At 45.4% G+C, this 17,657-nt stretch overlaps 1 protein-coding gene across 2 annotated transcripts; it reads right to left on the minus strand.

The window, feature by feature from the left end:
- Positions 1–397: 397 nt before the first annotated feature.
- TNFRSF1A (TNF receptor superfamily member 1A) lies at positions 398–17,590 on the minus strand. 2 transcript variants are annotated; one of them, XM_075034415.1, is made up of 10 exons: positions 17,259–17,590; positions 7,244–7,445; positions 6,805–6,933; positions 6,325–6,468; positions 4,626–4,707; positions 4,226–4,293; positions 3,890–4,012; positions 3,500–3,537; positions 2,571–2,730; positions 398–2,003 (listed from the first exon to the last, which is right to left on the minus strand). In XM_075034415.1, exons 1-10 carry the CDS (start codon positions 17,295–17,297, stop codon positions 1,702–1,704), a joined length of 1,287 nt encoding a protein of 428 aa, XP_074890516.1. In that variant the 5' UTR covers positions 17,298–17,590; the 3' UTR covers positions 398–1,701. The 2 variants fall into 2 exon arrangements, with proteins under 2 accessions (XP_074890516.1, XP_074890515.1); XM_075034414.1 differs by lacking the exon at positions 17,259–17,590 and adding an exon at positions 16,490–16,686.
- Positions 17,591–17,657: the final 67 nt, after the last annotated feature.

Raw genomic sequence — 17,657 nt, forward strand, 5'->3', positions numbered from 1 at the left:
AGATCAGCATTAAAGTATAATCTATTATTATTTCATTTAAAGATAATTTCCTCTTTAAAAAGCCACATACAAATCAAAATGACTCATGGTATGTTGTTTAAAAACTCACTTTAACTATGCTAGCGTGCCCTTTGACTCTTGAATATCTGAGAAGACCTGCAACCGGATTTAATTTCAGTCCTACTTCCTGACCTCAGCCAGCTTCCTGTGACTTGAGGGCAGCTAAACTGTACATACAAAAGTTCATAAAACTTGACTTTTAAGAAAAATTTCATCAGACCATCAAGCCACTCATTCCTGCAGCCCACTCTTGCCACATCTGCAAGTTATTCCCCTTTCTCTACCCCCACCCACAGAAGAGAAGCCAAAATGGACAAAACCAGACCAGAGGCAGAGGTAAAAATATGAATTTTAATTCAGAGCATTTAGTGTATTTACAATAGAAAGTTTCTCTCTGGTCAAGGGACAAGAGACTAAAAAAAAAAAATATCCACGTTAAAAATGTGTGGACAACCTGCACCTGATGCAGGCCAATTGATTTTTGCTACTTCTGCTTCACCCAGGGTACTACCAGTGGGAAAGTGATGGTGGGAGCCTGGAGACAGTACCAAATGGCTCTCACACCCAAGTAGCAATCACAGAACGCAGTCCGGGAAGTAGTGTGAAGTTATTCAACAGTTGCTAAAATACATACATATATATATATGTACACATACACAGTCCCATTTGCAGTTAGATCAGATTCAGCAAATTGTTCAGAGATAGACAGACAAGCAGATAGACACAAGCCTACTGACCTGTGTGCAAGCACCGATTTGCAGAGGCACTCACACTACCACCCTTCTGAGCACCACGCTTCTCACCCAGAACACACGCACGCATTCCTTTCCCTTCTGCACTTGGACAAACACACAGGCAGGTATTTTGTTAATGCTATCTTACATCATTTCTAGGCATGGAAAATAAAAACTTGAGAAAAAAGCACCAACCCTCTCATCTGACTCACTGGCTCAGAATCCTTATTCCTCTTGAACCTGAGGGAAGGGGGGTTGTGGAAAGGATAACATCCTCCCGTTTCTCACTGAGCCTCCACTTCTGAATCTCCATGACTCTTTTGTCACAGCGATAACTAGTTGATACCGAAAGGGGGCAATCCTCTCCTGCTCCCAGAAACAGGCACTTCCTCCCACCGCTTCCCTTGAGTCAGATGAAGCAATCAAAGGGCTGCAATGTGAGCCAGTTCAACTGTCTGATCTTGCAGAAAAACAGATCTGCAAAAAGTGAGTACTTTGCCATCTCAACAGCCAGCTTAACCAAGTCACCCTACAAGTTTACCCACCACATGGTGGGTGGAGCACCTGTTTCAGCAACAGCTTGTCCATAGAGCAGCTGATCTATCAAGTCACTCTGAGCTCCTGTTTTCATCTCGTTCAGAGTCCACACACCACTTCCTTTACAAGGTGCTTTCCCTCCTTGGGAAAGGAGTTGTTGCAGAGGTCTGTCATGGCTTAAAGGTGAACTACATGGTGGTTGAGAAGCAAACCTCAGCCTTCCTCCAGCATAAATCTGCTGCTGTCTCCAACAAACCCAGCTGAGGAGTGTTAGAAAGAGAGGGAGGTATGGGAAAAGGAAGACAGAAAAGGAAGGGAGTTATGGTCCTCTCTTGAGAGTCATAGTAAGGGCAACTAAAGCAGAAATAGATTAAAGATGGCTGTGGAGGCTGCAAGGTTGAGGAGAGTTCTGGTTTAGCAGAGCCTCTTGAATAGCTTCACTGCAGCCACTCAGCTCCATCTGGTTGAGAACACAGCTGATGTGCTCCACAGTTGCAGCATGGCCCATGCGCAGTTTCCATAGTCTAAGCATTTCATACTGGGCATCTCGTAAACGCCGATGCTCCATCTCAATTCGCTCTAGATCATAGTCATTCAGACCCAGACGCCTCACAAACTCTTTCCACCGAGACGGTGGTACGTGATCCACCACAGTGTAGAGAATAGCAGGATCTGCGAAAAGAGAAGAAATAAAGTGTGAGAACCAGGATTCTGCAGCCTCAAGGAGAATGCAAATAATGCAGGGCTGGATGGTGCCCTGGGATCATGCATTGCTCCCCTCCTGTTCAGGTCTTCTACAGTAGTCACAGAAACTCCTGTGATGTCCAGACTTGCTCTTAGCCCTCAAAAAGCAATGGGAATGCTTCCATATGCTCTTGTGTAAGGTTATGAGCAGAGCTGAGCATGCACACTTAGGGCCTTGCTGCCACACATTCCCGCAAAAGGAATGCTCTGGGTCATCATCCCAGAGTCATTAAGACTGACAGCATGTCACCACATACGACAATCCATTTTGCTGGTAGGGAAAAGAGACAACAGAAAGGCCTTGCACAGATGGTTAGCATGTACAGCCTCACAGGCTTTGGGCATGCTTCTGCCTTTGTACTGTGCCATGCATGAAGTATACACGCAGGTCATGCACACCGGGTAAGGTCTGTCCAACATCCTCCTAGCCGCATCTCCATAATCAGGTTCTCATTTGTCTGGGGAAGGAGGGAAGGACAGGGGAGTTTCACTTACTGTCTGGAAGCTGTGTCCTCCTGGCAGGTCTGACACAGTCTGGTAGCTCATGTGAACTTTGTGGCAGAGGTGCAGGTGGTGGTGTTGCATTCACTGACAATTCCGTTTCCTTTTGGGACTCAGGAAGAAGGATGGAAATTTCACTTCTTTTTACCTCAACCTGAAAGACACATTTTCTTAGTCCTGAATCACCCGCAGCAGCACAATACACCTGTCTCCTGCAAGGAACCACTAGTTTTATATAGCAAAATCTATCCAAGATAGGTGGGGAGCAGGTGCTGAGGTGTTAGTTCTTCCTATATGCTTTATCTGAGCAGAAGACACCAAACGTTTCTTTCCAGCAGAACCCAAGGAGTCTAACTCTCTTTTGGCATCAAAAAACAGTAGTCTGGAAAAAAATATTTCTTTACAAAATCAAGTAAGGCTGGGACCCGAAATCACCACCATTCTAGAAGCTCCACGTGCCACCATTCTCATCAGCCTTCTCTGTAAGGCTGTGGAAACCCCATCTCAGCTACTGCCTGGGCCCTCTTAACTGCACAACAACATTGGACCTTAGAGAACACTGTGGAGCAGCACAGAGAGGCTTGTGCAGTCAAGATCTGAAGTAAAATTAGTTAAATCCTCCAAGCTTGGGGTATATAGGGAGAAAAAGGGATTAAGGACCAGCTATCTGAAAAAAATGCATCCAGAAAGAAAAAAAAGAAAAAAGCCAGGAGTTTGAAAAGCATCCACTAGAAGAGGGGAAGTAAAATGTTAATGGCTCCACCCTCTACAGGAAAAGACTTCTGAATTAAACAGCCCTATTACTCAGCTCATTTGAAAATACAAGGCCTAAAAACAGCCCATGGGGAAAAATGTTACTCTGGATCCCAGGCTAACATAGTTGAAAGCGGAAAGAAAGCTCTTACACCCATCATCTTGCTTACCTCAGGTACTGGCTCCTTGGTTGTCTGTGGCAAAGAAACTTTAAAGAAAAAAAAAAGAAAAGAAAGCAGAAATTATTTTCACTTCCTCACATCCCAGAGAAAACAGGAAAGGAGCTATTTGCAATCCTACCCTCAAAAAGGTTTTATAGCAAAATGCACATCTCCCAGCAATGAGCTCACATGCACTTCCAGTCACAGCTACTGGCGTGGATGCAGAGTTGTAAGAACTGCACCAATACGCTTAGCTGTCAAGTTTTCATGTTCCTCTGGCCTTGCAGCAAAGCCCAGTAACAGGATCCCATTTTTCCCCTCACACATGTGTGCATACACAAACACACAGAGGATGATGTCTATCCCCATTAATATCACTGCATATGCTGCTGTACTCACCACAGGAGTAGAAAGATGATGCTATCCCATTTTCCTGGACCAGCTTCACTAATTTATTTACAACATAGAGGACAGAAATAACTCCAAATATTGCAACGATGATGCCAAGGACAAGGCTCCCATCTAGTCAAAAGGAAGAGGGCAAATGAGTGAGTGACTGAGAAAGGAGGAGGTAAGTGCTAGAGGAAGAACAGCAAGTGAAGACATGCAGATGGTAGGGAGAAAAAGAATAATGGTTTGAGAGAGTGGAGAAAATAACACTTTACAAAAGGCATTAACAGAACAAAAGCCCACACTGAAAAGATTCCACTGTCTCTCAGTTCCCCCAGTACTCACTCAGCCCAGACGGAGTAGGTGAGGTAGTCACTGGGCTATGACACTGCAAGCATTCTTCTCCAATGCAGCTGAAAGAGCGAATCAGAGAGGAGAGCATGCATGAAATGAAGCGCCAGTCATTTGTGACAATCCTAAGTAACAGACAAGTCAAGATGAGCCTGCAAAGCAGAGCAATGCAGTGTGGCTAGTGACTTTGGATTCTTAAGTGGGCTGATGCCTACATGGAGAAGACTGAGGGTGGCAGACGGGAAGACTCAATTGCCCTAGAAAGGCAGAATGTTGTAAAGTTATGTCAAGATGGACAGAGCCCTGAGAAAAAAATTTCCTCCCCCTGTGGGGCTTGTGTCTACTGTGTCTATCTCCTACTCAGTGGAGGGGCATACAGAGAAAAAAAGCTCACCTGTTGCAAGGCTTGCAAACATTACTAAGTGTCAGGAAGAATCGAGGCTTACACCTGCAAATTGTGTCTCTGTTCTTTGAGCCTGTAAAGAAAAGAAGAAACTGTTGCCATAAACTGGACAGAGAAGAAAACAAAAGGAGAAAAATCCACTGCAAGATGGGTGGGAGATTATCCCTCTTTGAGCCTGGAGAACTGCTACTGAAGAAGAGAAAAAGGATTCAGTCTACGTTTGAGGACAGGGTTGAGGGAGGATAAAAATAATAAAAAATAAGGGTACCACTGTCCTGGTAGGTGAGGGACCTCTGTAGAGGCTTGGAAAGGGACTAAAATTACAGTGCAGCTGAAATTGGTCTAATGGATAATGACAGTTCCAGTGCAAAAGCAGGGAAAGTCACTCAAGTTCAAGCATGAGAGGAAGGTGAAATCACATTAGTCAGGCAAAGATGAGGGAGAAGTGGTCCCTGAGCAGCTGAGACTGGTGAGGAAGTCAGTTCAGGGCAGGGAGAAATCACTTCAAGCCATGGGACACACATCCACTCTTATGATCTGCTATGCTGTGAGTGGAAGGGGTAAGAAATGAAAGAGCTATTACCTCTAAGCAAGTCACAGTATGGAGATTGAGTAAAACAGGTGTGGGGAGGAGCAGACAAGAATAGTGATGGAAGGATATAAAGTTGCATGAGGGGAGGGAAATAGGTACTAGAACAAGCAGTGTGCATTCTGTGGCAAATGAGGGACAGGACTAAAACAGTTCAATGTCAGCCAAGAGGGAAGGAAATTCCTCAAGGGCAGTGTACGATGATGACCCTTGAGGATAGGTGTAAGCATAGAAACTGTGACAGAAAAAGATTACCAAGCACCAGAGGGAAAGCATTCACCAGCAAGACAGCAAACCTCACACTAGGCAGGGTAGGAGAAAGGAAAGGGACCAGAAGAAGCAGAATTTGCAAAGAAGAGGGGATAGCTTTAGGACAACAAGGTAAGGATTATTTAAGGGACACGAACAGAATTAGCCTACAGCACAAAGTGGAGGGCGGCAAGCAGTATTTGGTTAAAATCTCCGATTCCTGACTGGAGATGAGGCAGCTTGGGACAACTAACATGGGTACTTCTCCCAAACACCTGCACCATCCCCAGGTCCCACCCAATGCCACTGGGTACAGTTCAGCATTACCTGAGCAGCTCTTTACTTTAAAACACTGCACAGTACACTGTGGTGGTTCAGCAACTGACTGACAAGCAGTTCAGCTGGGCACTGGAACCAGTGGTATTTTCAGCCATTGTACTCAAAGTGCTTCCAGCAGTTGGTGAGGGAAACGCAACGAGCATCAGGAGAAATATCCACACAAAGACAAAAAAAGAAGGTAAGGGGGAAACCTGCTCTAGAGCATAAAGAACTTGCTTCAGTACATGCAAGGCAGAGGTACCAAAGTTAAGTAGAAAACACCTCCTCACAACAGCCAAAACCGAGAAACCATTCAAGGGCAAAAGGAAGGTAGAAACTGTGAGAGAAAACAGGGATTGTTGCCAAGGCAGGCAAAAAATGGCAGCCTTTCTGGGGAAAGGGGGCAGGCAAAACCAAGAGCTGTTCCCAGACTACAATCACTTCAGGGCAAGGCGCTGCAGTGTGTCAGAAAGTGAACAGAGGGCTGTTATTGTCTACCCTAGTATGGTATGTCCATATCCATGCCATACTCACAGTTGGCAATAATCCCATTGACACATGAGCTGCAGTTCTTACACTGGAAGAGATCGGACAGGCCAATCTGATATTGATTCTTCCGACAGCCACATACGGTATCTTGCTTTGGGCTGCAAGGGGTCTCTACTATCTGGTGGAATTCTGAGGGGGAAAAAAAAAAAAAAAAAAACAAACCACAAATGGAGAAGCAATTATTCCAACCTCTTCCCTCACCTGCAGCTGAGGACACTGTTATGATGACACGTACTGTTACCCCCTAATCTTCCCAGAGAAAGGCCCAAAAGGCCTGCAAACTGTGTCTCAGACTGTAGTAATTTGGTAACTCTTATTCCTGCTGTCCCCAATCCCTTCCCATACACTGTCCCTCTGCCCATTCAATGGCTTACTTTTCCAAGCTTCCTCACTCACCTTACCATCCCCTCCAGCCCCCCACCCACAACTACCGCCCATTTTCCTCAAGTCCTGTAGATAACTCACCTGTTCGGCAACGTGTACACTGGAAGCATTTAGACATGGTGTTATCAACAGCTGTGAATGTGCCATTAGCACACGGAAGACAGACAGGTGCCTGGTCAGGCCGATCACAGTCTTTTGCCTTGTAGGTACCTGCAAGAAAATCACTTAACGGAGCTCTGACAGGAAAACAAATGTGTTGTCTTAAGGAGGATGGGAGTCACTGATTCCTCAGAGAAACTCTGGGGGTGGTTGTGTAAGGACTGAGGATGCTTCCTCTCACCAGCATGAAGGACAGTGACAGCCCAAAAGAAGAGACAAGGAATAAGAATTCATCTGGGCTGTGATAGCTACCAAAGAAAGGGAGCACTGATGCAGCTGGAGGACAGAGACAGTTTCAGAGCGCAGGACAGGGAAATACCTCTAAGGTGAAGGTCACTATTACTGTACTTATTGTATATACCTGCATGGCACCTCATGCAGCAGTGGGTCTCTCTGGGATGTAGGTATTGTCCTAGTTGACACTGCACCAGCCTCTTTTCTCTCCTCAAGGAGTTAGAGTGGTCTCTTCCATCCAAAGCTACGCTATGGACTTGCAGTGTATATGGCACTGGAGCAATTTCTACAGATTCCTTCATCAACACACAGACGAATGTTAGGATAACCTGCAAATAGAGGGAAAGGGAGAGAGAGGGAAAGAAAGAGGGAGAGAAACAAGGTGAGAAAACATCATATCCCCTGGCAGACTGTACAGCTGACTTCAGCACTTACAATTAAATTTTATTATAACAGCGAGTTCAGTTGACTTGACCAATTCTGGTATTAGGACCTTCCACTGACAAAAGTGTGCGGAGAGATTATTTATCAAAAAAAATCCCGACATATCCATGCCTGTCATCTGTGTTATTAATATGCCATACAATGGTCTCTATGACAAACTGGCTGTATATAAAGCAAATACTTTTTGTGATGTGCAATTTATAGATGGAATGCCTTGAAAATGCTGCAGCTTGCAAGAAAGTTACTCAAGAGCAAAGGAATGTTTCTATTAAGGAAGGCAGTAAGACTCCCCATCTAGAAAAAAGTTCCAGAGAGAAGAATGCATCCAGTACTTGCAGTTCTAATGAAGAAATAAACCAGATGGGAAGTTTGGAATAAGAAGGCAGAGGAGGATCTCACCGATGCAAAGTACAGAAAAGCTTCCAAAACTCCTCCTGAGCAAGCCAGCCCTAGAAACGTGGGAAAGTTTGGTTTTCATCTTCTCCCCATTAAATGTACATGCTTCCTTTTAAACTGCAGCTGTTAACACTCAGTCTGAACAGCCTGCCACAAAAATGTGCACTTATTTCTTTAATTCCTGTAAGAATTACTTGCTAATTTTCATTTTGAAGATCACTGCTGTCAAGAACTTTAATGGAAATACTAAGACTGGCATGACTGCAGCATGACTGTAAGAGAACGTGAGCGTGTGTACACACACAAGTACAAGTACACACACGGGAAGGAACAGCAGAACAAAGGGTTAAGAGAACAGCCCGTACCAGTAATGAAGGACACCATTCCCTGGACATTGTTTTCAGGACACTATTCCCAGCAGCAAAATTGAGAAATGTGCTGTTTATGTCATGGCCAAAAGGTCTACACTGTGGTAAGAAACAGCATAAATGACTCATCAGCAAAAGACCCTGCACCAGGAGGATGGTAACAAGATGGTTGCAGCGTATCACAAACAAGATTCTTTTGCCTGTTGGCCCAACAGAAAAACGGACCCTAGGCATGTATTTCAAACATGCATTCAGACAAGGAAAAAACTTACAATAACAAAAAAGTTTAAAAAAAAAAAGATAAAAAACAAAACCAGGAAACAACAATTTATGGAGCTTGAACTCAGCAAGCTTCTACTGCAAAGGCCCATCCCATACAAGTTGATGACTCCCAAAGGGTATAATGGACTTCCTCAAATACTAGTTTGTAGTGCTATGAAGAACCCCAGTGGCACAATGAAGACTTGACAGCCAGTGTCCCTTGTCATCTGCGTTGCAAACAAGTGATCCTGGCCACGCCACGTGGACATAAGCGTGTTGGTGCTTCTGAGTATGTCGCAGAGAGTGTGTGCCAATGTAGCCTATGCATCTGTGATTGCATCTATGATTGCGTGAATGCATGAAAATCAACTCTTTTTTTTCCAAATAAATACCACCCTGCCCCGTCCATACAATCTCACACGAAGTTTTACTACACTAACTTCCCTACATTGTAATTCTTTCCCAGCTTGCTTTTTTGAAAGTGGGAAGATGCCTAGCTGTACAGGCACAGCTTCAGAGTTCTGTTTCTTTTTGCTTTTTCAGCTAGGAGAGTTATAGCAAAAGCAAAGTAAACCAATAAGGGTAAACCACAATGCTGATACCAATTTTGTGGTTGCAAGCTTAAGAACGGATACGCAAAATGAGATGGCTTATGACAGCCCCATGCTGTCCTGTTTCTCTCAAAATTAAAGCCTTGGGGGAGAAAGGTACATACATGAAAGCAACTTAAAACCTCAAGAAGGATAGGATTTTGCAACTCTGACAAAGCAAAAAAAAAAAACATTTTTCAGAGAGCTCTGTCATATAAAGACATATTCAATAGACCAGGTGCTAAAATGGTGAACAGGAAAAAGAGAGCCACATATTTAAATAGCTATCCTTTCAGACTTAATTAGCTGACCACAGGATAAACACGAGCACTCCAACAACAATTCAGTAAGAAATAGAATTCGTTCCAGCAGCTGACAATCTTCCAAGATTGATTGCTTGCAGGAAAAAAAGTAAAAGATCATTCACACAGATGGTCTGGCAGCAACAATAAAAAATCCTAATTCTCTACCCAATGATTAATTCCCCTGACACGGGAATATATACAGCCGGCCCGTAAGTCAGACAAGTCAGCAACAGGAACAACAGAGGAAAACTTCAAAGATCAAGCCAAAAACACATAGAAGATTGGTCAGATACACCTTCAAAACCAAAACAAAACAGGAAAGGTGTTTTCAGTTTTTCAGATTAAGTGAAAGCATTGTCTATAAGTGTAATCAAGCCAGAGTTAACACATTATTATTAATCAAAATCTGAGGGAGTCACAGACCACAAGTGACTCACAAACCAATGACTTGGCCTTCCAGAAAAATCATTCACATGGCAGAAAAAAAAAACAAACCACCACCACCATCTTAAGCAGCTCCCTAAGGAATTCAGCAGTATACTGCTGAATACCAATGACAGACTTCATATAATTCAAAAAATACATGAAATTAGAATAGAATAGACTCTTTCAGTTGGAAAAGACCTACAACGATCATCTAATCCAACTGCCTGACCACTTCAGGATGACCAAAAGTCAAAGCATGCTGTTAAGAGCATTGTCCAAATGCCTCCCAAACACTGACAGGCTCGGGGCATCGACCACCTCTCTAGGAAGCCTGTTCCAGTGTCTGACCACCCTCTCGGTACAGAAATGCTTCCTGCTGTCCAGGCCAAACCTCCCCCGGCGCAGCTTTGAACCATTCCCATGTGTCCTACCCCCGGATCCCAGGGAGAAGAGCTCAGCACCTCCCTCTCCACTCCCCCACCTCAGGAAGCTGTAGGGAGTGATGAAGTCGCCCCTCAGCCTCCTCTCCAAACTCGACAAGCCCAGAGTCCTCAGCTGCTCCTCAGAGGACATGCCTTCCAGCCCTCTCACCAGCTTTGTTGCCCTCCTCTGGACGCATTCAAGGACCTTCATGTCCTTCTTAAATTGTGGGGCCCAGAACGGCACACAGCACTCAAGGTGAGGCCGCACCAACGCCGCATACAGCGGGATCGTCCCCTCTGGAGCGGCTGGTCAGGCTGTGGTTGATGCCCCCCAGGGTGCAGGTTGCCCTTTTGGCTCCCAGGGCACACACTGCTGGCTCGCATTGAGCCTGCTGTCGACCAGCCCCCCCCAGATCCCTTTCTGCAGAGCTGCTCTCCAGCCACTCCTCTCCCAATTTACACTTGTGCCCAGCGTCACACCATCCCAGCTGCAGAATCCGGCATTTGGACTTGTTAAATTTCATTCTGTTAATGACAGCCCAATGCTCCAATCTATCTAGATCCCTCTGCGAGGCCTCTTGTCCCTCCAGAGAGTCAATAGCATCTCCCAGTTTGGTATCATCAGCAAACTTGCTAATGGTGCGTTCATCTCCTGCATCCAGAATGGTGATAAATACATTGAACAGAACTGGCCCTAGAATTGAACCCTGAGGAACACTGCTGGTGACCAGTCACCAGCCAGATGTAGCTCCATTTACCAAGCACCGAAGCCTCAAGTCATTGATAACAGCTCACCAAGGCAAAGTTTAGAGGTCCTCTACAACTGAAATAAGGTGATTTTCCATTGTTAGATTTACAACATGCTCTGATTCTACTCGCCAGGAGAAAGAACGAGTACCTACTAACCAATGCTGCATAGAAAAGTGGACAGCATGTATTACCTAAGACAAATGATAATTCAAACCACCAAACCACATCATGCACACCGGTGATTCATGTTTTTAGTGAGTGGGGACTGCCCAGGGGAAAAAAAAAAAGTGTCAGCAGAAACTCTAGGTTTTACTTCTGAAGCTGCTGCAGAAAGAAACAAAATATGGCAGATGAAAACTAGAAGGCTGCTTCCTTAAATCATTCCACCCCTCTGGGTAACAGCTATGTGCCCCGTACATTCTCCTCACATGTGATGCAATCCTAGTTCCTTCTCATGTCTCATGCCAGCACTTACTGCCTGACAGCTACAGTGAAAAAAAAACCCAAAACACTGCACAAGCTCAAAAGTTCTTCTATGCAAAGTTTTAGCAGCTAAGACAGGAGTTAGGAGCCTCTGCACCATCTTCAACCTCAAATACTCTTGAATTACTGCCACCACTACAGTTGCTGCTGCTTCTGCCTCAACAGATCATGCACAGAGAACTGCAAGTAAGGCGACATCTCTGAAGAGTAAAGCAAAGAAAGAAAGGAACAGCAAAGATAAAAGTGAAGAACGCAGCAAGAGTCAAGAAAGATGGGGGTGGAGGTGATGGAAATAAGAAGGGACATTTGAGACCAGTGTTCTCAGGCCAAGGAGAATAAAGGCACAGTATCAGAAACGGAGGGACAGCACAAGGAAGCACAGCATATCAGGGCTACCATATTATCACCTGCCAACATCCACAAGGCTAGGAAATACCAAATTACTCAGCACGGATGCCGTAGCTCTGTATCATGTGCTCTGCCCTCCCTGTGCAGAGCTGTAGCCCTGCTGCTACCTGCAAGGCTCCTCACTCTCAGGGAGAAGAGCGGAGGAAGCAGGGACAGTGACACACTGGCGTGACAGTATGACAGGAAAGAGAGGATGGAGAGGGTTGTGGTGGGAGTGAGACTCCCCTCTCCTAGAAAGCCAGTGGATGCCTAGAGGTGTCCAGAGTGGACCAAGGCCAGTCACAGAAAGCAAACTGAGTGGGAAGGGAGAGATTAGACAGGTGGGAAGTGACTCCTGCCCCACATGCAGCACTTCAAGACCCCATGCCTGTTCACGGGAACTAACAGGAAGGCAATACTTGCTGGAGCAGATGCTCGGGTACTAGTATTCCAAACAATTCAAATTATATTGCCCATCACTAAGTTAATGTTTAAAATAGTTCCAAATTAATAATTTCCAGAGTTTAAATCTCCTTAATACAAAAGCATAAAGCTGAAAATTTCAGAATAAAATAATTTTATAAATTCAGACATGCTGTTAAAATCCAGTGATTAGGAGGCTTACTCCCTTTATTGTACATACCTAACATATTCATCATTTAATAAAGTGTTTCTCCACCGACAACTAATTCAACTGCTTCTCTCAAAAAAGACTTCCATTTTTCATACTCCATTTTTAAACTAAAGAACTACCTGCAAATAAAAGGCATTACAAGCCATTAGAATTTCTCAAATATCTCTTAATAGAAACTTCCCTTTGCTCAAGAGTTCAGCATGATAAACACCAATGCACAAGTACTCTACATATCAGTTATCTGTTAGCCTTTTTGATGAGCCATAAAAAATTAGCCAGCTTGGAGGAAAACAAAGATCCTGCTCAGAGTAATGAGCTACCAAAGAAATCAGGTGCAAAATTACCCTTATGTTCTGTGACTGCTTCAGTCTTTTCCAAAAGCTCTTTGATGTTTGCATTATTTTTTTTTTAGTTTGCTCTACAAACATACATGGGAAACCAGAACTTCTGCTTTACACATTGAGAAACGTAGATTAAAGCAACATTTACAGGAAGCTTTTCTCATTGTTCACTAAAACCTGGAAATGTCAAAAGGAGGATACAAGAGCTATTATTATAAATAATCCTCCATTTTATGAAGATCAGATGGAGGAATACTGTATTTCAGGCCCTGTCTAAAATCAGGAGACTGGTAATAGCTTTCACGCAATGAAGAAAAGCCTTAGAAATCTTAATTTAAAAACAAAAAAACCCTGTGATTTATCTATAAAGATCATGGACTTCACATCATAAAATATGTGTGTGTATATATACAGTACATAAAGTTAGAAGTTTTTATTTCCTATTAGCAGAGCTAAAGAGTGGAAGAGTCAGAAGGCGATCACAACCATAAGACAATAACTTTTTAATTTTTCCTTAGAGGACCCAGTGGTGAACACTAATAAGAGCCCTGAGTTCACAGACATGCGATACCCCATTAGTTTGCCTGCCTGTATTCAGGGCTGAGTTCGACAGCGCAGCTGTACAGCCTTGCATCAGAGCATCGTCGGAGCCAAGAGCTGTGGGAAGGCTCAGCGAGGGCCTCCCCCTTCAACCCCGAGCTGATTTTCAGCTTGGCACAAGCCCTTGGCCCCTGCCCACACTGTGCCGAAGCCGTGCTCGTGCTTCTTGTCAGTGACTCAGTGAATTTTTTAAAGAGTCGGGCAATTGTCATGTGGTGAGTCCTACCCATTGGAACTGACATACTCGTGTTTGTTTGAATAGAGAAACGTAGCGACATTGCTTTGAGATGTGCTTTCTACCGTGAAGTTCCCAAGACCGCAATAGAAAGATCTGTGTTACCAAGGGTTCAAAGGAAGCACTTGGTTATCCAGGGAAGAGGACAAGATTAGGGAAGAGAACACGAGACATCTGCCCCAAATAAAAACAAAGCCCCTTTGTGATCACTAAAGAAAATGGATAAGAAGGAGCAAAATGACAAAATTGGTTTTACCCCAAATAACACTGGTAATGCGGAAAACAGATTACTTAATAAAAAGTAAGGGAAAGGCATCCAAACTGACAATACTGATTACTTGTGAGAACTAAAATTACCATGTAATTGAAATTAGCACAGACTTGGATATCAACACGTTCCATTTGGCTGGAAGTAGACAGTCATCAAAAATACTAATTAAAATTAGATTAATAAGCAGATAAAAAGTTGAACGAACCTGGTTGGAGAAAACAATCAGAGATGCAATCAAATGCTATGAATTATTAGGAAAGGATTTGAGGACAAAACAGAAAGCATTGTTATGCCAATAAAAAAATCCATAAGGATTAAATCCAGACTGTAGCTCTAGCCCTCAATCCTCAGAATATAAATTAAGCCAGATATTATTCAAAGAAAGGTAACAAGGACAATCAGTGGTACAGACTGGCTGCCATAAAGGGAATGATTAAAAATACTGGTCTATAAAAGAGAAAACTGAGCAGAGGGTACTATAGCAGGCCTTAAAGTCATGAATGCCATGGAGAAGGTGAACTGGGATAGCTGTTCTCTGTCTCTCTCAAAGCAAGAAGAGGCATCACATAAAACAAGCAGGAGACAGGTTCAAAAAAAAAAACAAAAAAAAACCAAAAAAAAACCCAAACACCACAAACCCACACCACTTTTTTAGCCAACACATAGCTGAGGTGTGGGACTCCCTGCCAGAATGCCGGGGGTGCCAGAAACCTGCCTGACAATCATCACACCCATCAGCAGAGGAAAAAACACACTCAGGGGTCCAAAATATGAAGACACCATTTTGACTCAGGAATTCCTACAGTCACAGATCACTGGAAGCTGGGAAAGTATTTTTATTTTTCATTGTAGTACGCTTACCCTACTCCAAACCCCTTGGTAGACACCTGCTGTTGGCCACTACTGGGAACAGGATGGTAGGCCCAACAGTTCTTTCTTACCATGCACTTGGTGGCTTGGTTTTCAATTTTTATATAACATAGCTTCTAACTTCAAAATTGCAATTCCTCCCTTTACCTTCAAAAGGAATCAATGCCAGAAGTACCCTTGTGGCTATTTTTTATTCATAAAACTGAACTGCCTTTAATAAATGAAACTGCTATTAATTATTTTTTCTCTTAAATGAGACACTGGCCTCAGCAAAGGCAGCTGCTACTTTTTCCACTGTGAAAGTTAGGAGTGCATGGGGAAAACACAGAGGACCTGGAAATGAGATTACAGACACACAAAAAGAGAAAATGCATGGAAACAAGCTACAGGAAATTTTGAAGAATCAGAGGAAACATAAAAGAATGAGGAAAGTAGAAGGGGGGCATCAAGGGAATAAGAAAGACCATGAGGGCAAATGTGGGATGATATGGAAAGTAAATGGAAGATCAAGGTCATGCAAGAGAGGGAGAGTTGTAACACTGAAAAAAATAATATGATTTAATGGAAAAGATAAACATTATCTGTAATGAGTGAGTGTGGTGTTACTGAGAACTTGAAATGACATGAGAATAGGAGGGGGAAAATGTCCTCAAAAAGAAAAAGAAATCCCACTGAAGGACACTCTTCCTCCAGCATATTATTTAACTGAAGACAATGAAATTAATTTGGGGAATCCAATGATTTTTTTGTGCATTTTATTGCCAACAGTATTAATAATATCACATATAGTATCTGAATTACAGCAAAATGTGTGCACCACTATACTTAAGTGAGAAATACACTTTTCCAGGTTTGCCAACTGCTTTGAAATCTGTATTTAAGTCAACGGTTTATGTATGCTATCCTAGGCCCCAAGATTGTAAGTGATCCACAGTTAGAGTCAAGGTGTAGAGCGCTCCTACTCCACAGTTTTAGTCCTGTTGTCCTGCCAGTGCTAGTCATAACCCTATTACCTGGTTTCCCAAAGCTTCCCAGTGCAAAAAAATAAAGCTTTTGGAAGAAGGTAACTTTGAGTAGTGTAGTCACAACTTTTTGACAGCAAATTAACCACCAACCCAACATTACAAGTCCAGTGCAGTCAAGCACAAGTGTTTGTTACTAGGGTGCTCAGGTATTTAGGGATAAACAGTTTGACCTTGTAACTTCTATACCAGAATTCATAGCCACGTCACGATGCTAACTGACACCACCCCAACTGTCACTGCTTTATCACACATCTGCTGATACTGAATGGTCGTTCACCTCTAGCAGTCAGGTTATTCATAGAACTCTCGGATTTCTTTTACAAGTAACTTTTTCACCTGCAAAATTACAACAGACAGCTTAGAAATCTTGACCTAAGATACCCAAGAAGGCTAAAGAAGATTTACCAGCGAAGGCAAACTTGCTTTTAAACAAATCCCATGGTTTGGGGCACAGGCACAGCCCACTAATCTTTGTTTAAACGCCCGCAGAGCGGCAATAAAGCTTCCCTTGCTTTAATAACAGCAACGCTCCCATCCCCGTCCCCGGCGGTACGACCACAGGCACCTGCAGCCGACAGCACAGCAAAGCGGAGCCGGCTGAGTCAGAGGCGGCTCGTCCTCCCCCGCCGGCAGCCGACCCCCGCACACCGGCGACGGGGAGCCCAGCACCGGACGGCTCCGTGCCGGGATAGCCCCGCGCCTCGCGAGTTAAACGGCGGCACCGCGGACTCCAGGAAATCCTCCGCCGTTCCCGTAAATCCAGCCGCCTTTTCCCTGACTCAGGGATCAACCCCGGAAACGGGGTCGGCGAACCCAGCGGTGGGCGGGGAGGGAGGGAAGGAGGGGGCAAGCACGGCCGGCCTCGCCTCACCCGTCCCCGCAGCCCGGTTACGCCGCACGGCGGCCAAGTGACGGCGAGCCTGGCGCGGCTCGGCTCCCGACCAGCCGGCTTCAGCCTCCCCCTCCACCACGACAGCCCAACTTCGCCCGTCCGCAGGAGAAAATGGCTCCCACCGCCGGCACTGCCCCCCCCCACCCCTCCCCGCTCCGGCACGGGCCTGCCGCCGGGGAAAGCAAAGCCCCCGCAGAGCGGGAGCAGAAAACGGGCTGTCCGCAGACCCCTACGGCGGCGAGGAGGAACGAAAGGAGCCCTGGCCCGAAAGCTCCGCGGCTGTACACCGCGCTGCAAACCCGCAACAGGCTGCAGCTCCGGGGGCGGGGGGGGAAGAGCCAAAAAACCGGAGCCGCCGCCGGTCGAGGCGGTGCCCCGCTGGGGCACGGTCGCGTCCCGCGGGGAGCGGCGAACCACCCACTCCCCCGTCGCCGTGACTTACCGTCCCCAGCGAGCTGCAGGGCAGCGCCGGGCCGCGCATGGCTCCGCGGTCCGCTACGTCCCCATGGTAGGGTTCCCGGCGTCCAGAGGAAGCCGCCTCAGCCCCTGCCCAGCCCCGGCCGGAGCAGCTCGGAGCGAAACTACCCCTGTTCTCCAACTTCCTGGCAGCGACAGCGGCGGCAGGAAAAGAGGGGCGGCGAACGGGGAGGCGTCCCGCCGCCGCGCCCCGCCCTCCGCAAACCGGCCGCCGGTCTCCTTCAACCCCGAGACGGGCAAGCTGAAGAAGGAAGAGCCGGCGGCGCACGGCGTGGCTAAAACTGCCAGAAATGACACGGAAAAGGGAGTCAAAGGAGGGTCGCCGTAACCTTAAAGTTTCCTGACGTAGGAGCGTTTCACCTCC

This window comes from Buteo buteo, chromosome 8 (assembly GCF_964188355.1).
Source record: "Buteo buteo chromosome 8, bButBut1.hap1.1, whole genome shotgun sequence".
NCBI classification, from domain to species: Eukaryota; Metazoa; Chordata; class Aves; order Accipitriformes; family Accipitridae; genus Buteo; species Buteo buteo.